This window comes from Eulemur rufifrons, chromosome 9 (assembly GCF_041146395.1).
Source record: "Eulemur rufifrons isolate Redbay chromosome 9, OSU_ERuf_1, whole genome shotgun sequence".
NCBI lineage: Eukaryota > Metazoa > Chordata > Mammalia > Primates > Lemuridae > Eulemur > Eulemur rufifrons.
The window spans coordinates 44,991,332-45,015,215 of NC_090991.1; the positions used below are offsets into that span (position 1 = coordinate 44,991,332).

The 23,884-nt window shown below is 45.2% G+C and overlaps 1 protein-coding gene across 3 annotated transcripts in view; it reads right to left on the reverse strand.

Annotated features, from left to right (window-relative positions):
- Positions 1-23,884, reverse strand: part of PRKCA (protein kinase C alpha) — a 379,706-nt gene that overhangs the window by 63,189 nt on the left and 292,633 nt on the right. For 2 of the 3 annotated variants that reach the window (XM_069482789.1, XM_069482790.1), the window contains exons 6-9: positions 14,746-14,902; positions 13,558-13,692; positions 13,253-13,349; position 12,396 (exon numbers count right to left, since the gene is read on the reverse strand). In XM_069482789.1, the coding sequence (XP_069338890.1) occupies position 12,396; positions 13,253-13,349; positions 13,558-13,692; positions 14,746-14,902 (390 nt within the window). The remainder of the gene's footprint in view (positions 1-12,395; positions 12,397-13,252; positions 13,350-13,557; positions 13,693-14,745; positions 14,903-23,884) is intronic. The other variant, XM_069482791.1, reaches the window with a different exon arrangement.

Sequence of the window (23,884 nt, forward strand, 5' to 3'; positions counted from 1 at the left end):
AGACCTCTCTCTCAAATCTTCCTAAACCCGCCACTGGGCCCAGACTCTGCAAGTCTTAGATCCAAGCAGGGTGGGGGAAGGGAGGCAGTGAGGGCTGCAACGGGCCCTGGAGAGCCACTGTCTAGAAAGTAGTGAGAAATGATGGCAGTCACATGAGGGCAGAATTCAATGAAAAGGCCACCGCTGGGGAAAATTCAACTGAAGCTAGACAAGCACAGAACAGCAGCTCCTGAAGTCAAAAACAAAAACAACAAAAAACACACCCAAGCCATAACTGGCAATAAAGCCCAGCTCCTCAGGGAAGAAGGTTCCAGACACTTCCCTCCACGGCTGCGCAGCTGCTGCAGGAAAGGAGAGCAGGACAACCCTGCACCTAGCAGAACCCTCCATCCTCAGAGAGGTAAAAACGAAAAAAGATCCTGTCCCCAAAATACTGGATACACTGCTCAACTACTTAAAGTTTTTATAAAACGTCTACTAATTGACAGGAGCAAGCATTTTGAAAGCAGGGCCAACTGCCATTACATTTAGCACAAACCCCCATAATGTTGATTTCATCCTATCTTCACTGAGCATTTTTAATCCACACCAGTTTTTTTTTTAAATGAGGGACCTAATTATAGCTAATGGGACACCTGCTTCCAAAGCTGGCGGCAGCTGTGTGGTTCTGGGCTGTTCTCCGGGAAATCGGCTCCGAGGGGAGCTTGAGGGCACCCAGGAGGGTGAAGCGCACAGGATTTGGAGTCCACCAGATGAGGGCTGGAGTGCCGGTCAGGGTCCAGTTGACTTCTCCAAGGCCTCAGTTTCTTCACCTCTGAAATGGACTAACACTCCCTACCTCGCCCTGCACGCTTGGGGAGCCCTCCCCTCCTGCGGTGACGGGGTGTAATCAGAGCTCAGGGGCTGGTAGTTGCACCATTCTAGGTGCCAAGTGGCAGCATCAGAAGACAGATTCCTCCCCAGGGAAGGGGGCAGAGGGAAGAGACCTCTCACAAAGGGGGGAGGGGTTCCCTGCCGCCCACAAGTGCTTGGGCGTGGCTGAGCAGCCCAGTGTTGGCTTGTAGGAGCTGGTGTCCAGGGCCCGAGTAGCGTGACAGTGGCACAGCCAACACATAATGAATGAACGTGGCTGTGTTCACACAACTCTTCGTGGACACTGAAATTGGAATTTCATCTAATTTGCATGTCTCACAAATATTATTCTTTGATTTTTAGAAACAATTTAAAAACATGAAAACCACCCTTGGCTCACACAAAAGCAGGTGGTTGGGTGTGGGTTGTAATTCACTGATCCCTGCACTATTTAATATGGATACTGGGGATGACGGCGTCTGTTTCTCAACTATCTTCATGACCACTGGGGATTCTGAATTTATTTACTCATTAGTCGATACGTTTCATCTATTTGACCAGCATTTCTGAAACTTTCATGGGCACAGGAATCACCTGGGGATCTTGTTAAAATGCAGGTTCTCACTCAAAGGGCAGGCTGAGCTCTGAGATGCTGCGTTTTCAGTCGGCTCCCTTACTCGGAGCTGCAAGGATCCAGAGCTCGGAGTGGTCACCACTTCCTCTTTCAGGATAGCCGGGGGGTTCAGAATCCTTGGGACTGACCTCTTTAGGGACTCCCAATTGTAGTTTTTTGTGGGACACATTTTTTAGGAAAAACAGCAAAAAAGAGTGTGGTGTCACCCTTAGACTAAAATAAAATTTTTATTATTTCTTTTCTGAGACAGAGTCCCAGTGTTCGCTGGGCTAGACTGCAGTGGTGTCGTCATAGTTCATTCACCACAACCTCAAACTCCTGGGCTCCAGTGATCCTCCTACTTCAGCCTCCCAGGTAGCTGGGACTACAGGTGCTCACCACCATGCTGGCTAATTTTTGTTTCTTTTTTTTTTTTTTTTTTGTAGAAACAGGGTCTCGCTCTTGCTCAGGCTGGTCTCAAACTCCTGGCCTCCCAAAGTGCTAGGATTATAACCACGAGCCACCACATCAGGCCTCTAGGTTTTACTTTTTAATTTTAGGGGGTTTCAGCTTTCTTTTAGGTGCCTGAGATAGAGCCATAAAGACCTGTGCCAATGCTTAGCTTCTGTGTTCACGTTAGTGCCAAAGGACATTGGCTCTATTTTCCCTTCCTCCAATTCCTGTAAATAGAAGGAAGCATCCTTGGTATCTGCTAATCCATGTGGATACCAGGGCCTGGGTACACATGAATAACTGCTTCTAACATTTAATATTAGCCTTGCTTAACATTAACTAATATTTCTTCAAATAGCAAGATCTACCCACAAGGCCAACCCTGTAACTACAATTACAAGGCTTTTTATGTTGTTTCAGGAATTCATTAGGATGGAACAGACAACCAGAATGTACAATCTTTTTTGGTTTCCCAACAAAATTATTTCCCCAAGATAAATTGCAAACATGTTGCCAATGCTATAATATCAAAGCATCCACCCTCCCTTACAGACGGGTCAGAAATGCTGTGCTGTTGCTTTTAGAAGCTTTCTTGCTTTCTTTGGGTTTGTGAGTTGAGTGGCAGTGTTAACCTCTGCTGACCATGATCTAATGAATGTGTGAAAATGATTTCCACTACTCAACCTTGTCCTATTCCAGTTCAAGACTTTGCTTCTAACACAAAGCTTAAGTACAGATATTAAAATATCTTTCAACTGATGTGCATTTTATGGATTCCCCCCCTCCACCACCAATATCACACAGTTCAGAAAGTAATTAAGTAAGCTATTTAGGGATAAAAAAGCAAAGTCCATAGTGGGGCACATAGATTTTCTGCTTTGTGTCTAAAAGGTCATCTGAAAAATACCCTGGTTTCCATAGCAACAGTGGCAGGGCTGATCAGATCAACAAATAGCTACAATTTGTCTGAGGATCTCTAATGAACTATTTTTTCCCCTATCTGGAAAAGAACATTCTGAATTAGATAAAGTCTTCAAAGACAATAGAGGAAAATTCAGTTTTGACAATAGTAAAGAAAAGAGAAAAGGGATTTTGTTCTTTCTGTACAAAATCTAGTAATGGAGCCTCATCTACTCTAAGTACCTTAACTATAGTTTAATTGGATCATATTAATTTGTTAATCAGTAAGAGGGATAACCTCAAAACATTTCCCTTGAATAAATATAAACAGATATACATGCCATCTGAAAGCCATCTGAATAATCCAGGGTGATGATACTTCTTGTAGTGTTTGAACCTATATCCCAATTTCCACAAAACAACTAATTCATGATTATCAATTTTGACTGCTTTTGGTTTAAACCCTGGTATGGTTATGAATGGTCACAGATACAAAAAGTGTGAAGACACACATACCACATTTTTCTGCATGAGACTCAAGTAATCCAAACATTACTAGGGAGTCTGTTTTTGACAGAAGCTATTGTTAAGCTACCTTTAATTTTTTTCCCCCCTCTCTGGATTAACATGATTTATTATAGAGTTAGTAGAATATGTATGAACAGAAAACTGTAAGCCTTAATAAATTTACCAATATACCAACTTAACTCTAAAACTAATTTGTACCTAAAGATACAAATTAAATTCAAACAAAGCATTGCAGAGACATTTCAAAACAAGAACACTAATTTACAGGACAGATGATGTTTTTTAAACTAAATCAATAGCAGTGGCATTAACAGCAGGGAATTTAAATTCAAGTCCAGTTTCGAACTTAATCTCTTCCTGTTTTTTAACTTTCCCAAGACTATAAATGCAGATAAAGATTGTATACAGTCATGCACCCCACAATGATGTTCTACAGACTGCATATAAGACAGTGGTCCCAAAAGACTTTAAAGGAGTTTAAAAATTCCTATCATGCAGTGAGTCACAGCCACTGTAATGTTGTAACTCGATGCAGCACTCAGTGTTTGGGAAGATGTCGGCGTAAACAACCCACTGCACTGCCAGGTGTGTAAAAACACAGCACGTACAATTATGTACAGCACATACTACTTGATAATGATGATAAAAATGACTGTTGCTGGCTTATGGATTTACTATATTACACTTTTTATTATTTTAGGGTGTACTCCTTCTACTTATTAAAAAAAAAAAGTTACAGTGGCTCACACCTGTAATCTTAGCACTCTGGGAGGCTCAGGCAGGAGGATTACTTGAGGCTAAAGTTTGAGACCAGCCTGAGCAAGATCCCATCTCTACAAAAAATAGAAAAATTAGCTGGGCATGGTCCCAGCTACTCAGGAGGCAGGAGAATCACTTGAGCCCAGGAGTTTGAGGTTGCAGTCAGCTATGATGACACCATTGCACTCTAGCCCAGGCAACAGAGCGAGACTCTGTCTCAAAACAAAAACAAAAACAAAACCGAGAGTTAACATACAACGGCTTCAGGCAGGTCCTTCCTGAGGTATCCAGAAGGCGGCACTGTTACTATAGGAGACGACAGCTCCACGCATGTTGCTGCCCCTGAACACCTTCCAGTGGGACAGGATGTGGAGGTGGAAGACAGTGATTACTGAGGATCCTGACCCTATGTGGGCCTAGGCTAATGTGTGTTTGTGCCTTAGTTTCTAACCAAAGATTTAAAAACTAAATCAAAAATTTTAAAAATAGAAAAAGGTTTACAGAATAAGGATATAAAGAAAATACTTTTGTACAATATGTTTGTGTTTCTGTGTTTTAAGTGTTTTTACAAAAGAGTCAAAAAGTTTTAAAAAGTAAAAGTTACAGTAAGCCAAGGTTAACTTATTACTGAAGAAAGAAAAAACTCTTAAATAAATTTAGTGCATCTAAATGTGCACTGTGTATAGTCTACAGTGGCGTACAGTAATGTCCTAGGCCTTCACATTCACTCCCCACTCACTGACTCACCCAGGCACTTCCAGTCCCGAAAGCTCCATTCCTGCTAAGTACCTTATAGAACTGTATCACTTTTAACCTTTTATATTGTATTTTTCTGTACCTTTTCAGTGTACAGAACTTTCACTGCCTTGGTTAAATTTATTCCTAAGTATTTTATTCTTTTTGATGCTATTGTAAATGGAATTGTTTTCTTGGTTTCTTTTTTGGATAGTTTGTTGTTAGCATATAGGAGCACAACTGAGTTTTGTATGCTGATTTTGTAACCTGCAACTTTCTGAATTCATTGATTAGTTCTAATAGTTCTTTGGTAGAGTGTTAAGGGCCTTCTATATACAAGACCAGGTCATCTGCAGATAGTTTTGCTTCTTCCTTTCTGATTTGGTTGCCTTTTATTTCCTTTTCTTGCTTAGTTGTTCTGGTAGAACTTCCAGTACTATGTTGAACAGAATGGTGAGAGTGGGCATCCTTTGCTTGTTCCTGATCTTAGAGGAAGAACTTTCAGCTTCAGTATGATGTTAGCTGTGTGCTGGGTGACATGAAAAAGTAGGTCAAAGCAGAGATGGATTGGGAAGCCCGTCCGTCAAGATAGGAGAATTAGAGTTAGGCTTCGAGCTGTAGAAAGCTATACACGTTGGGACACCCAGTCCACTGGTCCATTCTCAGGAATGATTCCTTGATAACAATTTCTAATGCTTAAAACAGGGATCTGAGAATGCTCTTGCCTCTCCATAGCCCCTCATTTGCACATATAAATAACTTTTCATAATTAAAATATAATTCATCATTCATTCATTTAATTCATACATTTCATAATTTAGTCGAAACTAAATGTAAATATTGTCTATTTCATATAATTAACTATGATACAAGTGAAAAAACAGTCACGGCTAATATTTATCGAGCACTTTCTCTATGCCAGATACTAGTCTAAGCAGCTTATACAAAGGAACTGATGTAACCCCCTCACAGGATTCCCACGCAGCAGGCACCGTGACTATCCCCACTCCATACACAAGGAAACCAAAGGCCAGAGGGCTTAAGGAACTTATCCAAGGGTCACCAGCTAGGAAGTGGCAGAGCAGAGATGTGAAACTATGGCTGGCTATTTTAAATTGTGTATTCTTTCCAGAATACCATGCTGAAACACCAAATAAGTTGCCCCAGGTCATCCAACTGGGACATAAAAGAGGCAGGATTCAGACCCCACCGGTCTGGCTCCAGGGCTGGGGCTTCCAACCACTATGCAATACCACTTCTCACATCAAAGTCACACACCACGCTCAGCACAGAAACTGCCTGCCGTGTAGCCACCATACGATGGACGATGGACGGTCAGCCTCCTGCTCTGGCTCCCCAGGAAGGGCAGGATGGGAGGCGGTGCTCAAATGCACTTCAAGAGCGGCTGCCCTATTTCACACTTAATCGTAAATTCCTCTCTTTATAAGAACTTTAAAAGTATTTCCCTTTAGAGAGCTCATAGGAGTTTCAAGCACTACTGCAATTTAAATACATTTATCTTGTTTTCTTGGGTCTTGATACTCTAAAGAGTTACTTCTGATAGATCATCTGTCAGCTTTCTAATGGGACATCATGTTTCATTGTATTTTCAACAGAAATACCCCACTGCAGACAAACCCCAAAGCATGCTGCCTCTCCCCTGTCTTCCTTCTGCTATGGATATGTCTGTCTGGCTATGACTTTTTTTTTTTCTTGACATTAGATTTTAACTTACTCTAAAGTGGAGCAATGGAGAGCAGCAAAAGTCAAGGTTACAGTAAGAAGAGAAAGAGATGAAGGTTCTCTTAGCTTCTTATTTTTCTCTTCTTTTTTTTTTTTTTTTTTGAGACAGGATCTCATTCTGTTGCCTAGGCTGGAGTGTCATGGCTCAATTGTAGCTCACAGTAACCTCAAACTCCTGGGCTCAAGTGATCCTCCTGCCTCAGCCTCCCGAATAGCTGGGACTACAGGCATGTAACACGATGCCCGGCTAATTTTTAAAAATTTTTTTGTAGAGACAGGGTCTTGCTATGTTGCCCAGGTTGTCTTGAGCCCCCAGGCTCAAGCAGTCGCCCCACCTCAGTCTCCCAAAGCGTGTCAGCCACCGTGCCCGGACTCTATTTTTTAAATGATGAAAACAAATGAGAAGCCTGGATGACTGGACAGAACAGAGAGGGGAAGTCTCATTTCAGGAAAGCTGCTTGACCTTTTTATATCAGAATCTCAATTAACTGTTAAGAACACTGGAGTCAATCAATAAGAAATGAGCTCTGGCCGGGCGCGGTGGCTCACGCCTGTAATCCTAGCACTCTGGGAGGCCGAGGAGGGTGGATCGCTCAAGGTCAGGAGTTCGAGACCAGCCTGAGCAAGAGCGAGACCCCGTCTCTACTAAAAATAGAAAGAAATTATATGGACAACTAAAATATATATAGAAAAAATTAGCCAGGCATGGTGGCGCGTGCCTGTAGTCCCAGCTACTCGGGAGGCTGAGGCAGTAGGATCGCTTGAGCTCAGGAGTTTGAGGTTGCTGTGAGCTAGGCTGACGCCATGGCACTCACTCTAGCCTGGGCAACAGAGTGAGACTCTGTCTCAAAAAAAAAAAAAAAAAAAAGAAAGAAATGAGCTCATTTAAAGTCCATTTGCAGCTAAAAGCCATCAAACTACAAATTAGAAGTAGTAATTATGACACTAAAGCAAAATGAGAAAATTTAGGTTTTATTTTGTTAAATTCTGAAATATGAAATGTGGAAAAGGGACAAGTGGTCTTCACCACCGTCCGGAGGTGCTCGTGGCACGAGGGAGCCAGGTGCGTGACTACGGTGATGGGCCCTTCTGGCTTGATTTCTCTCCAGGCAGCAGGACTGGGGAGGGAGGTCCTGGCTGGAGCAAACCGCCCAGGGTAGAGGGGCCACGCCTCAGGAGAAAGGCTCTGCGCTGGAGGAAGAGGAGGGTGGGCAGAAGAGGGAACAGAGCTTTGGGGAAGGGAAGTGCTGGCTCCAAAGGAAGGCGAGAGACTGCCCAGACTCACCTCACCTCCCCTTTGCCCCTTCCCCCGCCTCTCTTCCTATTTTTTCGATTCTAGGATAACACCAGCTTGGAGGTAGATGCGGCCCAAGTGGGCTGAGGGGAAGAATCAACTGCCTGATAAACACAATATAAAAATGTTCAAGCGGACTGATAACCATGGAAATGAAACCACGAATGACAATGAGAACCTCTGGAACTGGTTTAAAAGAGGGAAAGAAGTGGTTAAGGGGGTATCTTTGTTTTCCTTCCAACTGCAAAGTTGAATGTAGCATGTAACTCCCTGGGCATAGCTCAAAATGTGAATGACTCAGATCTCAGATTTTGTAAAAGACCAAAATGGCAACATTACACCACCAAAAGTACTGGACTTCCATGTGAATGGAATCAGTAAAAAATCAACTGTGACATCTCTGTTGTTAGCCTAATAATTTCTCTAATGAATTATTAGTGCCTACTGTCATTATGATTATACTTGTGTTTACTCTTGGTGTGGTTTACGTCAAACATCCGAATGTGCTCACTTTTGAGATTTAAACTGGGACTCTAAACCAAACCATTGAATCGAGAAGTGTCAGTGCAAGTCGTATTCTCAGTGTGGGATTATATTTATTGACAACCACTGATAGGCTGGTTTTGCTCAGAGGTTATCTGATAAGTTCCCAGACACACAAAGTCCCCAATCACAGAAACATTGTATTCTAGAAACCCATCCTAATGTAAATCAGGATATAATTTCCCATAAAAACAAAGTTATAAATGGTGACAAGGTCCTCACCAATATGCCTCTATTTCATACTAGGGCTGGACTACAGGACACAGAACATGCCCACTATTTGGACCATGATTTTAGCATGAAAATACATTCTTTTTCAGAGAAACTTCAGAAGTTTAAAAAAAAAAATACCCTCTATAACCCAGTTTTCACAATACAATATTTGACAATGATGATGACTATAAGCTAACATTTATATAGTTGGCATCTTTTTGGGACTTTTCTATTGGCCACTTAATTGAATCTTTAAAACAATGCTATTGAGTAAATCCTGCTATTATACCCATTTACAGTTAAGGACACTAAGGCACAGAGAGGTCACATGGCTAACAAATGACAAAACCAGGATTTGGTTCTAGAAGTTGGCAAACTGTGGCCCATGGGCCAAATCTGACCTGCTGTTTGCTTTGTAAATAACATTTTACTGGAACACACCAGGCTTGTTCGTGTGTGCATCGTCTGCGGCTGCTCTGCGCTACAGTGCAAGGTTGAGTTACTACAACAGACACCGCGCAGCCTGTACAGCCTAAAATATTAATCCTCTGACCATTCACAGAGGTTTGTGGAGCCAGCGCTGAACCACCCTCCAGACCTGAGGACCGGTGGACCTTGTCCCAGCTCTGGCCATGGAGCCTCAACAGAGAGAGCAGAGCCCAGAAGTGGAGGAGAGAGAATCCCAGTCTTCCCCAACAGTGACGGGAGACCCAAGGACATGCTCCACAGCACAGGGGGCTCAGTGCGCTCCTTTCTCAACACGCTCCCTGCTGCACCCCCAAGGTGGTCTGAACAGGGCCCCAGGGACAGAACGCAAGCTCCACAGAGAGCAGGGGCAGCCTGCTTTGCTCACTGCTGGCACCTCACCCACTGACCGAATGAAAAAAACATGTACTTTTATGTTTGCGAATCAGGGAACATGTGTGATTAATTTGAAGACAAACACGGGACAGATTAAAGGCCCACTGACACACCGTCCATGAATATCACCGTCAAGGTTCTGGTTTGTTTTGTCTTTTAGGAAGAAGGACTGACCTGGGAAGACCTGTATTAGAGAGGAATGTCATTTCCAAGCACCCTGGAATCTTCCTTGGCTCCTAAGAGCTTCACTCACTGATCATTCCGTTTGCCAAGATTCTAGCTCTCACAATTTAAATTTGAAAAACTTTCCACGTAATCATCAGATGAATTCCGATGCAGTGGCAGAGTTGTAAATGCCCATTTGTTCTGATTTTTGCTTTCATCAGACTGAGTGACTTGATTTCTGGAGAAGGATTTGAAAACCACGTTTAATTAACTCTTTCTAAAAAACAGACGTGGAAAGAACACCTTGATAGACGCCACGGAGTGATGCCTGTTCCAATGAAGGATGAATCTTCATGTTGTGCTTCATCTGATAATGACTCATCATTGAACTTAAGAAAAACATCTTGCTCAGTTGAATCAAACTGTTTCCCGAGGGTGGGAAACAACCTACAAAGGAGTAGGTGGGGACGAAAGGACTAAGGTGATGGGAAGGGAGTCAGAGTGGCAATTACATGGAGAGAAAGGATCCCATGAGGGGCACCTGTGGATGCTGGGATCAGTCCTGCTGGGACCGAGAGGGAGGGAATGGGGTGGAGCGTGAAAGAAAGTTCCCCAAAGCGCACCTGACACCACCTGACAGACACCCTGGGAGCAAAGGCTGGCCGCCACCCAGAACTCCTCAGATGCGGACACCAGACTTCTGCCCTGGTGCCTCCCTTCCCAGCAACCCGGCACTGGGGAAAAGTATTGTCACTCTCACATTACAGACAAACCATTATGTGATCCAGCCCCTGCCTGAAATCAGACCTGCATATTCCCTTAATAAAGCAGCAGGGCAGGTGTTATAAATCCTCAGTATCTTTTGGATGCCATCCTCTAGGGGCTTTCTGCCCAGTCTCTTGCAGTTGTTTTTTAAATGCTCTAAGGAAACGAACTAATGCAATCTGAGTAACAGCTAGGAAACACAAGCTGAAAGATGTTTAAAGAAAATGCTGGACGACAGCTCCCGCAGGTGCTCCGAGCATGGACCTCAGTGCGTGCAGAGCCAAGCCTTGTCCCGTACAACCGTGCTGACGGCACCGGTCCCCTCTGAGGCTGCATGGCCTTGGGCCGCTGTCCCTGCAAAGTCCCCCGCCCTCCACGGTGGGAGAACAGTAACCAGCAGCGCGCACGGCCTCGAACCAACCTCCGGAGGGAAACGCTTCGCTTCTGCTCAAGCCCTCCGGCCTGGGTTTTTTTTTTTTTTTTTTTTTTTTAATGTTTAGAACTCTGACCTTTATAAAAAGCTGGACTCACTGCCCAGAAAAACAGGAAGTTTACTCACCAGGAAGCCATAGAAATGAAGCACAAAAAGTGGGTCAGTATCTCTCCATGAGCAAAGCTAAGCCTCAGACTACCGCGAGTGACACTGTCGCGACGCCCCGCACCGCCTCTCCCGCGGACGCACCCGGCACCCGCAGCGCCCGACCCGGTGACCGCCAGTGACCTGCGCCACAGCACGGAATTCAGTAAACCGGGTTCATTCGAGCCCCTCAGGTCTCCCCTGCCTGAAACAGCAGGGTGATGCCGGCACTCAGCGTCCTGAACTCTTTCTCGAGGGACCCGCCCGCCACAGAGGCCGCGGGACACCAGGACGGGGCTCGTGAAGGCCTTTCCTGCGCGGTGTCCCGGTCCGCGTCCCCGCCGTGGGGCGGGGTGGAAGGCGGTAACAAAACAAATAGAACAAGAGCTACGCCGGGCATGGACACGTGAACCCAGCCAAACCTTGACTTTCCTCTTTGTACCTGAATCCCTCTAAATGTGGTAAGTCCTACTTTGGAAAGAACCTTTCTTCTCAATGTAAATATATACATATATAGAGAGACAGTTATAATACATAATTAGGGATAATTTTTTTCTCTTATGTATATGCATATATGTATGTGTGTGCGTGTATTGTTTTTTTTTTTTTTTTTTCTTTTAAACAGATGGATTCTTGCTATGTTGCTCGGGCTAGTCTTGAACTCCTGGGTTCAAGCAATCCTCCCGCCTCGGCCTCCCAGGTAGCTGGGACTGCTGGTGTGCGCCATCACACCTGGCTTACTCCTATATTTTTTAAGAGCAGAGATTGCAAGCTGGTTCTTACTGGTTGAATCCTATGTCTAAAACAGAAGAAGAAGTGTGTTTGTCCTACACAGGGTTCTAAGTTTTAACCTTAGAACTTTGCCAACATTAAGAGAAATCAGAATGTGCCATGTGAAACCTGGATTTTTGGCTTCTTTTGAAGAATGAAGACCTGGCAGCGAGAGCCTGCATTTGTGCAGGGCAATGATCAACTGGCGCTGACTAGCAGCAGCTGCCACCTTCAGACAGGGCTCGAGCCCACCAGCTCGCCCCAGGCCCCACTGCTCCCTATTGCCTCATCGACCCTGAGGCCTGCTGCCCTGTATTTATATTACCTGTGACTCATTTCACTCATTTGTGCCCCCAGGGGCATGCAGACTTATAGCCCCTGCCGTTAAATATTTGTCACCAACATTGACTTGAACCAAACAGCAGTACAAAAAAGTAATTTGAATAATTTTATATTTCACATCCTTTGGAATTCATTCTATCTAGATCTGACCTCTATGTTTCTTTGGGAACAATAGAAGAAGAAAAACAAGATCAGCAGCCCATTAGTGTCAACATTTTAGTAATAGTTCAGTGTCTATATACACATGTGTACTTTTTTAGGGTGGGGAACTTTTAGGGAACTCTAATTATAGTCTGAAGAAGAGAAAGATTCAAAAAGGAATTAACCTGTCACACGGATGAAGAGGCCAGTATAGGAATCCCCCGGGCAGGCAAAATGCAGGGTGTTACAGAAATAGGAAAAATCAAAAGTTGTGACTTGGAACATAAGGCAGGTGCTTAGAGAAAAGAATGTCATTAGCAGCTAAGCTGTCTGGTGAGTCAAGAGGAGAAGGGGCAGAGAGGAGAGGAAAAGGAGAGGGAGGAGGAGGAGGGAGGAAGACGACCAGGGAACCTGGGGCAGAGGTGCACACAGATGCCAGCTAGGAAGCACAGCAGGAGGTGGCCTTCTCTAAACATCTGGAACAAAAATAAAAAGGAATCTAAAACACAGAGGAATATTTTTGTTTAAGTTGGTCTCTCAGAACAAAATTAGGAACACTGTGCTTTCCGTAAGGGGGGAAACGTCTCAGATGCCGGCACGGTAGCCTACCCACACGTAAACGGACTCCTGAGAAAAGGCCAAGTGACTTCCCCCTTTTTGGAAGAGCACAAGCTCTTCTTTGTGAGACACGTCCTGCTCTCAGAACCTTCCTTGTCCCTCCCCAGTGATGTGCAAACCGAGTTCTTATGCAGAAACCAACCATGCTTCCACCTCTGGGCTGTCTCCAATTTCCATTTTTTAAATGATAATAGACACAGAATGTCAACAGCTTGCAAAGGGAAGTGATCACACAGTATGTATGTTTTAAGATAGAGAAAAAAGATTATTAACATTTAAATTACTTTTTGTCTTTCAATATGACCACAAAAATTTGGCCTTTCCTAAAGTTATGCTTTGTAAACAAAAGGTGTCTCCAGTAATTTTGTTGGTATCTCACCTCGAATTTCTGCCTGAGCTCCATGTTTCCTTCTTCGTCCCCTTCTGGAATGGGCACATTGTAGTACTCACCTTCTTCTTGGTTAAGCAACTTGTACCTTTCAAACACACGGAGAGAAGGAGAGTTAGGGCACTGTGTTTGCACCACAGCGAGTTCAGCTACGCTTCTCCTTCAACCCCTAGTCAAGCTGTTTCGTGAAATGCATCCTACAGAGAGACTACAGCCAGATAACTAGACATTCAACTGACATTTCAGAGGAATCGTCTAATGTTTTGAGACATACTCAGCCTCAGGGGCTTCCTTACCATCCACTGGCTGGCATCTTCATTAGCTCCGAAACGCCAAAGGAAAGGGATCCCATGAAGTCATTTCTTGTTGTTCGATCCCAGTCCCAGATTTCTACAGACAGCCGTCGGTCTTTGTCTGAAGGTTTTAATTTGCTACAAAACACACACACACACACGCTAGGTTATCCTGATCATGGTTTCTTGGGAGACACCACTTGCTCACGATCTGAGCCTGAGATAGAGAGATAACAGACTCAGTTCTTTTCCTATGCCAATAAAATACCAACTCCTTACACTGGCAACCAACGCTCTACCCCAGGGGTTAGCAAAACATGACCCATAGGCCAAATCGAGCCCACTGACTATTTTTATAAATAAAGTCTTATTAGAACATAGCCACAACCATTTGTTTACATGTTGTCTGTGGCTGCTTTGGCAGTAGAATGTTTGAGTTGTGTAGGTGCAACGGAGACTGTATGACTCACAAAGTCTAAACTGTGTACTGTCTAGCCCTTCACAGAACAAAGCCTGCTGGCCCCTTTACGATACAGAGCTACCTTCCTGGCTGTCTGCAGAAAACCTGCTTCCCATGTACCAGTCACAGAACCTCTTGCTTTTGTTCAGCTGCAGTCAGTGCTTTCTCACTCCCGACTTACTTATTCTCTCTTCCCATTCCCTCCGCCTTCTTCCCCTTTTACCATCTCTACCTCTGAAATCCTGACAACCCTTCAGGGCCCACTTTAAATGTCACCTCCTCTAGGAAGTCCTCCTTGCTTGAAGGTAAGAATGATCTTCCCATTTTAGTGGCAGTAACACCTTCTATATTACTCCCTTCTTCTGTGTTCTAAAAATTATTTAAATTCTTGCCTTATGCCCGCCCCTAACTCTCAAAAGAACCTAAATTCACCAAGAGGTAGACACCTCTCATACATTTTTCTATTGTCTTTAATACATTAAATGGAATTTTTATACAAAGTAGGTAATGATAATAATTTGGGGCCTGCGTTATGCAACTCTTGGCAAACAGAATTACCATCCATCAGACAGAGGTGATGACAGCTGCCTCCCTAACACAGCCTGAGAAGATCTTAGGAATGAAGACATGTTTAAAGACATTTAAAACGAACCCACCTCATGATCCCTAATAACGAGGCGGGCAATTCTACGGTGTGCAGAACAAAGTCTGATCGAGAAGAGACCACTTACAACGTAAAGGACTCGTTCCACTGGGGGTTCAGCGTGGAGCGGATGGTTTTGGTTTTTTGTTTGCTTTCGTTCTTGGGATCAGGGATGAGTTTCAGCTTCACGTAGGGATCTGAAAGCCCATTTGGATCCATAGGGATGAGATTTTTTGCATCTCGTACTGTGAGGAGAGAAAGAAGAAAACATTATGACAGGAGAACTGACCTATATCGCCCAGGGTCCTGTGTCAATACCAAGCTGAATGAAGGAGACGTCAGGGTGGTGTTTAAGGGGAGAGAAAGTGAGAACCAAAAGCCTCTGATGCTCAACCTGAGAAAAGCTACCCGCCGCCACTGCTGACGAGAATAACGGGCATTGCGTGGCCCTGGCGGGCAAGACTTGGGACTCAGCACCAGCCTGCACAGGCAGCATCGGCGACATTCAGGCAGCTATTAGAAATGCAGAAACCTGGGCCCACCCCAAACATGCTGAGGCAGAATCCGAATTTTCATAAGAGTCCCAGGGGACCTTTGCAGCTGTCCGGGAGAAATGGTGCACTCGCCCCCCAGCTAAGCAACCAGCCCGACCCGGTCCGTGGCACCACACATGCACCTGAGCTTCTAGAAGGTGTTATCTCTTTTCTTTGTGAAGGCCGGTGGTTTCCAGCCAGCCCTGGCTGTGTATTGGAATCACTTGGGGTGGGAGGGGTTAAAAATTCCAATGCCCAGAATTAAATCAGGATATCCAAGGGATGGGCTTGAGTACTGATGTTTAGAACCTCCCCAGGTGATTCCATTGTACAGCAGGGGCAAGAGCCATTGGTGTATACAGTGGAGTTCAGACCTGCTAACCAACGTGTGGGTCTGTGGACCGGCAGCATTTACATCACCTGGGAGCTCATGAGACCTACAGAATCTCAGGCTCCACTTCAAAATTACTCAGAATCTTCACTTTCATAAGACGTCCGGATGATTCCAGTGCACATTCTAGCTTGAGAAGCATGGATACGAGACTCAAAAATAATTAGAAGGAAAGGTCATTTCCTCTGCAGAGGAAGACATGCTCAGAGATGCAGCTGGCAGAGCCTGTGACAGTGGGAGTGGCTGTCTAGAGCCACTGAACACCAACCTAACAGGTCATTATCTGTCACACTGATGAGCAGGGACAGAGGCCTGAGCCTGACTACCCCGAATGTCTTCCTTGCTATCTTCCATGACATTTTCCCCAGTAAGGCTAAACTTTCCCATTATCAGGGTCCCTAACAGGTCAGACAGCATCAGTGCACATATAATTGGGGCCAAGCTCTTTGGCCCCGTGGCTCTCACAGTGTGGTCCCTGCACCAGCAGCCCTGGCAGCACCTGCTGAATCAGAACTCTGGGGGTGGGGTCCAGTGAGCTGTGGTCACCAAGCCTCCAGGTGACTCTGATGTGCATAAACGCTGGAGAACCAGGGCTAATCCAGCCCATTAGCACAGATTAGCAGCACTGTTTGATTGTTAAATTAGGAATTACAGAAGAAATGTAGAAGAAGGTGCTGGAGTTGGCAGTGGGCAGGGGAAGAGGGGGCGGATGGGAGAATGCTGAAGATGTTGGGTCTTTGGACACAAATGACGGAGGTGCAGCTCTCAGATCAGACGTCAAAGACGAGCATTGCCCTTACTAATCTGTGGCCTCACTGTGTGCTGACTCCTGCTGTCCAATGTCCTTACATCCTCCTTACCTGGCAGCCACAGTACAGGACGGTAACAGATGGGACCGTATTCAAATGGTCTGGGAGGGGGAGTAGGCTGGCTCAGGCCTGAGAGCCACCGAGAAGAGGAACACATGTTCCTCACATCCCTTGGCCTTCCAAGTATTTCTTCCCATAAGGCAGTATCTAACCTCACCCTGCTGGGGAGTGGACAGAACATAAACAAAACCAACATGCACGGGGCTCTGCAGCTCAGCAGACCCACTTCCACATCCTGCCTCCCTCACCATGGAACCTGTTTCTTCATCTAGAAAAATGAACAGACATATAATTCCAGCAGAATAGGACTGTTGGGAGAATTGGACAAAATAATGTATATAGAATGTTTTCTATTGCTGGGGCCTTGGAAAATGGGAGGAAAAAAGAATCCCTGATGGGAACGCTCACTCTGCTCACTCTGCCCCCGGCGCGATGTTTTGGACTCATCCTCGTGACTCATTGCTCTGAAATCTTCAATAAGGTCAGAGGCCCTCAGGGCACTTGGCCACCTGAGAATTCACCAAACTCATGCAGAAGGTTTTAATGCAATGCAGAAGGTCTAGCCTCCTAAAACTGCAACCCTCAGTATCACAAAAGCTGAAAAATTTGAGCATAAAAATGGAGCTCTCCCATGAGGAATGGAAAGGAGCCAAGGGTTTCTCTCTGATTAAACACTAGAATGAGAATGAGATGCTTTTTAAAAGGCAGAAAATACCCTGGAATGTCTAAACATGGGAGGCTGCGGAAGGTCACATCCCAGATAAGCCAATGAAGAGCCTTATCAAAGTCACCAAAAGTTCCTGAGTTGCCTCCTGCTAGTTGCAGAATTATCTCGGGAGGCTGGCTTTTACATATTCAATTTATAGTCCTGACAGCCAACACACAGAGAATCATTTAAGGCCACTCTCTTCTGAATGGTGATGAGTTAAAATCTTGATGGAATTTAAAACTGCAGACTTCCTACTAAAGATACTTTCATTTAAGTTGAAAATAAAAAGAGTTATCCATTCCAAATGTCATCGAAGCAGAGAGTGGGTCCAAATTTCAATTTCTCATTGCAGTGGGGAACAGCCTACCTGGTGTGTGACTCATCTAGTGCCAGGACACCTGAAGCAGGATTATGAGCAACCAACTTGGGGGCCCCTCTGTTCGGAAGGTGGGCTCTGGGACCAGGCTGCCTGCGTTTGAATTCTGGCTCTTCCACCTCATGGTCTCGGGCAAGATACTTAATCTCCCTGTGCCTCAGTTTTCTCACTTGGAAAACTGCGTCTCCTTCATATGTCAGGATTATATAGGTTCATACATGTAAAGTGCTTAGAACAGTGGTGGGTACACGTAAGAGCCCAAGAGCGATTATTATCATTGTTGTCAATACAAGTCACTGGCGGGGAACAAAACCAGAAAGGCTTAGAGGTGTTCAGAAACTGCACCAAGAGCATATGAACTGGCAAGGAAATGCCATGGAAAATAGTACAATGTGGCAATTTTCTAACATGGTTGCAACTACATGGTTTTAACAATGTCTTAAGCTAAGAAGCAACGTGGGAGGGCATGGCGAACAGGAATAGCTGTTAACAAAGCTGGAAGAGGGGAAGCTAGGAAAGAGAAGAGAAAAATTAAAGTGGGGAAAGGAATGAGAAGAAGGGCTGGAGGCCCAAGAAACAAGGAAAGATACAATCAAGATGTGGAGCCAGAGGATGGGCACGTGGCCCCAGCACAGGTGGGCAGTGGTTTGCGACCTCGGCTACCCACTGGAAACACCTGGGATGTTTTGGTCACATACTGGGCCCCACCCAGAGAGTCAGATTTACTTGGTCTGGGCTGAGGTCCCCACATCTGGATCTTTTAAGCTCCCAAGATGAGCCTTATGTGAAGCCAAGGTCAGGCACTGTTCAATGCACCCAGTAGTCATCTCAAAGTATGGTTGCGTTATCGGCATCATTGGTATCATTTGAAGACTTTGATTATCATTCACATTTTTCTTTAAATTGGCTCATTTTTTTCACACCCAACATTTAAAAAGGAAACATATCATTTGTAAATGGAAAACCAAGATTGTTTGCCATAAATGGAAAGTAACCATAAAACTAAATACAAGGAAAATCTGTTATTCATTTCTAGTTGGATAAAGGTGCCTGACACCTGTTCTCTCTTAGCCACAGAGGAGAAATTAACAGGTGTTCAGGATATTCTAGCCCCAGATAGAGTCTTTCTCTGCGGTTACAACCCAGACTGAAAGAAAACTGAAAAGAAAATAGCTTTCTCATCATGTAATTTAATGTTTTATAATATCAGTTCAGTACCTCCAGAGATCATCTTAAGCGATACCAAAGCTCATATCCATAGTGGCCCCATCCTACCTGTGGGAAGCAAATTGGAAAGCCAATTCTAAGGTTATTAAGGATGCTGACTATTCCACAGCCTAAAAGCAGCACCAGGTCCACGAAGAACAGACCCAGCACAGGTCCCATAGCTCATTTCCTGTCTCACTTTCTACAAGAACCAGCTTGTTCTGACCCACAGAATAAAGACAGAAAAACAAATCACACTACTCTGAGAAACCATTAAGAATGAGATTTTTTTTTTTTTAAAAAAAAACAAAGATTATCATGCCAAATGAAATTCCAAAAAGATAGGTAGTGTCCACACATAGAAACAACACACTGCCCTTGCTCGCTCGGTTGCAGCAGCACTGACTGCGCTCCCCAGGGTCCGCCCAGATGGGCCCGAGCCCCTCCGTGGGCCGCAGCAAGAACGCTCTCCCATCACATCTCATCAGCAGTTCTGCAGCCTTTATGAGGAGGAGACATCTGCTGAGGAAATACATCTGTGCCACGGCATTGGCCATTTCAGAATAGAAAGTCTGTTCTGTAATTCCAGAACTTTAATAGAAATATAGAATACTAATTATATTCCCCCCCCTTTTTTTTTTTGGCTTGAGATGGCTGCTCTGAAAATTACCAGCTGTCAAGGCCAGCATTGAGAAAACCAGCCTGGGTTAGGAGGTTATATAATTTCCTGATAATGTAAGCTGTCATTTCTGGATAAAACCCATTTAAATAAGATTATGAAGTTTGAGAAATACCTACCCAGAGATATCTGATACAGGTGGCTAGGTGAGCCCAGGACACGTGAGTTGTAAATAAATGTTTAGGAATGAGGTGGGTATATAGGCACAGGGGCTGTCTCATCAGCTCAGAGGACTGGGCAGCCTTAGCCAGATCAGAGAATCTAAACTATAGGCACCCCAGGGTATACAGAACAGCACAGATTTAGCAATGAAGCAGTGATTTCTCCCAGGGCCTGCTAGATGGGGAAAGTGGAGGTGGGGACTCAGGCAGGCAGACAGGCAGGCAGAAGCAACTGCCATGCTTTCTCTGGGAGAAGCAAGTTATATTCACAAAGACTTGCAGTCAAGTGAGTGGTTTATGTGCATCTGCGGATGTACAGGGGACAGTCAGGCTCACTTGGCTTGAATGGGTAGAGCGGATGGTGGCTGCACCGTCTCAAGGGGTGGCATAACTTAGTGGCCAAGAACGTGGGCAGCTGGGGTCAAATCTCTGCTCTGCCACTTAGTTGCATGGCTTTGGATAAGTTACCCAATTTCTCAGTTTGTTCATCTGTAAAACGGGGACAATAAGAGTGCCTATCCCATAGAGTTGATGTGAAAATTAAGTAACTTAATATATGCAAAGCATTTATAAGAGAACCTGGAACAAGGGAAGCCTTAGTCAAGTATTTGCTATCATCACTAATGGTAGTGTTAAGTGTTTGCTATCTTATCATCACTGTTATTGTCACCAACACCCACATTCACTTCTCCTCTTTGCCCCTAGAAGCAGGGCTGTTTCCTTGAGGTGAAAAAAAAAAAAAAAAAAAAAACCCCAAATATATTAAAGGAACAGTTCATATAGTCCTGGAATCTCCAGATCTCGGGGTTAGGCTAGAGTTAAACAGCTCTTAGTTGTTCCAAAATAGTTTGGGATTCAAAAAATAATAATAATTCAGTGCAATCCTTGAGCCATTCAGAGAATGGGCCAGATGGTTTTCTAATCCAGAGAACGTATGTATGCAGCATAAATTATGAAGTGGAATGAGAAACGCCCTTGAGCTCACCACCTAATCTAACAGCTAGATCAGCGGCAACACTGCTGAACCTACCTGGCGTGTCACCCCTGTCCCACCCCCTACCTCCCATGGATCCTTCAGGTCACTCTGGGGGCACTTCAGCTTGGCAAGCTCAGAGCAAGGGCACATGGAGGTTCTGAAGGATTCACCCACTGGCACCTAAGATAAAGGTTGTGTTGAGAACACAGCTAGACCCTTGTTGCCTACACACTGGCCTCGTGGGCACTGACCCGTGGTAACCCCCTCCCCCGCCCATCAGAGGGTTCATATCTATACAGAGGCATTGTTTGGTGATACGAAAAAGTCAAGTGTCTCCAAATTTAAAAACACCATGGCCCTTCAAATGAGCCATTTTGCTTTAGAAAATAATTCTCTATTTTTATTGCTTTTTCTGCCCCCTCTTTGAGCACCCTTGTTCCTGGCTTCTGCTTAAAAGCCAACAATAAGGACAAAAGCTCAAAACACGGACTTACTGCAAAAGTCAGGATTGTTCTGTGTATGCTGACCCAGCGACACCTCCCACCTCCGCCTCTGCCCAATGGCAAAAGCAAGAGCAAACAAAATTCTGCAATCCTGCTCCACATCACGCATAAGCAAAAGTTATGTTTGTTTTCTGACACTGCAGAAAAAAAAACCCAAAAAACAAAAAACTTTCTTTGTTTGAAGTCACCAACAGCAAAAGAAATGTGAATGCAAAAATGTTGGGGTAGGGGGCAGGGAAGTGCAGAAAACGAGCAGGGTTTAGTCTCTGTGGTCGAAAGAACCCAGCGTCATCCAACATCAGGCGACACAGTGACAGAGGCTTCCCAGACCCGAGAGCCATGTCTTCGAGCAACAAAAAGTGACTTCACAGCCAGAGAATTAGTTATTTTGATAATTGTTAGCCATCCATAATGTTCTCTCAAAGGACTTCAGATCCATACATTAATTTCTTATGAAAAAGATGCCATTATCAAGCCGACGTGCAGATGGGGCCCTCAGGTAGAGAGAGGTGAAGTAATTTGTTCACACAAAGCTAATGGGTGGCCAAGCCGGGGTGAGCCTGTGAGGGTATAAAACCCAGCTTTCCTTGTTCTTGTATAAAAATGACTTGAACAAGACACAACGTCTCCAACAAGAGGTGGTGAAGTTGGCCTCAGCTAAGAGGCAATGGGGGAAGAGTTTGTCCAGGAGAACGAGGACGAAGGGAAGAGACAAGCATCCTTCCACGGGAAGGATGGGTGGCCCCAGGGGACGACGGCTAAGTGAACACACACCTCACAGTGCGGGACTGAGCCCTGGGTGTGTGTGAGGAGCAGGGGGAAGGCAAGCGAAGTGTCCACAAGTACTTCTCTGCTTGGGTGCCTTGAACGTACTGAAGGGGGCTGCAGCGTCTGATTTAAAGGTCTGGGGGCAGTGGCTTCTGGAGTATCATTCTAAAACCACTAAACCACTTAGCACGCTGGGGTGCTTTGGGCACTACAGCCGGAATGTGCTGACATCTGCCTGAGAACCAACAGACTAGCACCTGAATCAGGGAAGACCATGATGTCACTGAGACACGGGGCCCCAGAGCACCCAGCGACCATGACACCAAAGAGGCCACGAGGGAAGTCTCTGCCCACTCACGGCTCACGCTTAGGAACGGTGCTTCCAGGTTCCCCCCAGCCCTGCCCTGCAGGTAACAATTTTAGGGCAAATGGCACGTGGAAAAAAGCACATCGGGAAAGGAAGGAAAAGAAGATTGCAGAGGGTACGAAAGTGAGCTGGTAAATTTTCCCTGATGCAGAGATTTTTAAGGCCACAAAACAAATATTGAGACCGGGGAAAATGACACTCCAGAAAATAGCATGAATGTATTCAAAACAATGTTCGTCTCCCCACAGCAATGCTCACAACATCCGTTGTGTGTGTTCCATGAAAGGCCTGTTGGGTGGGTGGGGGTGTATTTTTTTCAGTCAACAAGTATTGTCTAGCCCTTTTCAGGAGAAAAAAATAACAATAAATGGTGTGGGGAAAAGGTTTGGGTTCATAAAGTGGCCCCTGCCAAATGAACACCCGTGGGCTGGGGCAGGCCCCTCCGACTCTACGGGGTCACATGCCGGGGTATGCTGGAGCGCATCTGGCCTCTGCACCTTCGCTTCTGCCTACCCTCCACTGCCAGGATGGCTTAAATAATGGTGTTAGTAATAGGGACCCCATCAGTTTCCTGTGGCTGCTGTGACAAATTACTATTAACTTCCTGGCTGAAAATAACAGAAACATATTCTCTTACAGTCCAGGTCCAACATCAGTATCACTGGGCCAAAATCCAGGGGTCGGCAGGGCCACGCTCTCCCAAGGCTCTAGGAGAATCTGTCCCTTGCCTCATCCACTTCTGGCAGCCAGTGGCATTGTGTGGCTTGTGGCCACCGCCCTCCAATCTCTGCTCCATGTCTACACCACCCTGTCTTCCATGTGTGATTTCTCTCTGTGCCCCTCTTACACAGATGCACGTGACTGCATTCAGGGTCCACCATATGTTCCAGAACAACGTCCCTATCTCAAGATTCTTAACTGGATCATATCTGCAAGAACCCTTTTTCCAAATTAAGGTCACATTTACAGATCCCAGGAATTAGGATTTGACATCTTTGGGTGGTCATTATTTGGCCACAGGTGCTATTAGGGACTATTTACTACAGGTACTATTAAGAAATTTCCTCTGTGGTTGACACAAATGTTCTAGAATTAGAGCATGGCCATGGTTGCACCATCTTGTGTCTGTACCGAAAACCACTACGATGGACACTTTAAAAGGGTGCATTTTATGACAGTGGGTTAAATCTCAATAAAAAAAAGAATAGATTCATTTACTGACAAGTGGCCATGTGCTTTGCGACACCTGCTCGCTTAATCCTCACAATACTCCTGTGAAATAATGACTCAGATGCCTGTTTTCCAGCTGAGGGAACTGAGGCACAGAGATGTTGAGTATCTTGCTCAAGTTGGGCATTTGGTCACGGATGGAGTCAAGAGTGCACCTGAGTCCTAACTCTGGGGTCTGAGCCTCAGCCCCTAACTGGCCCTCCAAGGTGGCCTCTAGATCCAGGTTCACCTGTTGGTGTGGGACACAGGTGGCAAACTTTTGCCCGTAGTTTGCTGGTTCCCAGCATAGAACAAACAGCACCCCACCACCCCAAAACACAGTGAGGTGTTTGAGGAGAAACTGACACAGAAGAGGAGGCTCTACGTCCTTCAGGCTCCTTCTGCTTTGAGCTGAGTGTCTTAACTCTGACCCTGTCCTAAAGCCTGGGAGGGGTCCTGAGCTGGGGTGGGGAGAGAAGG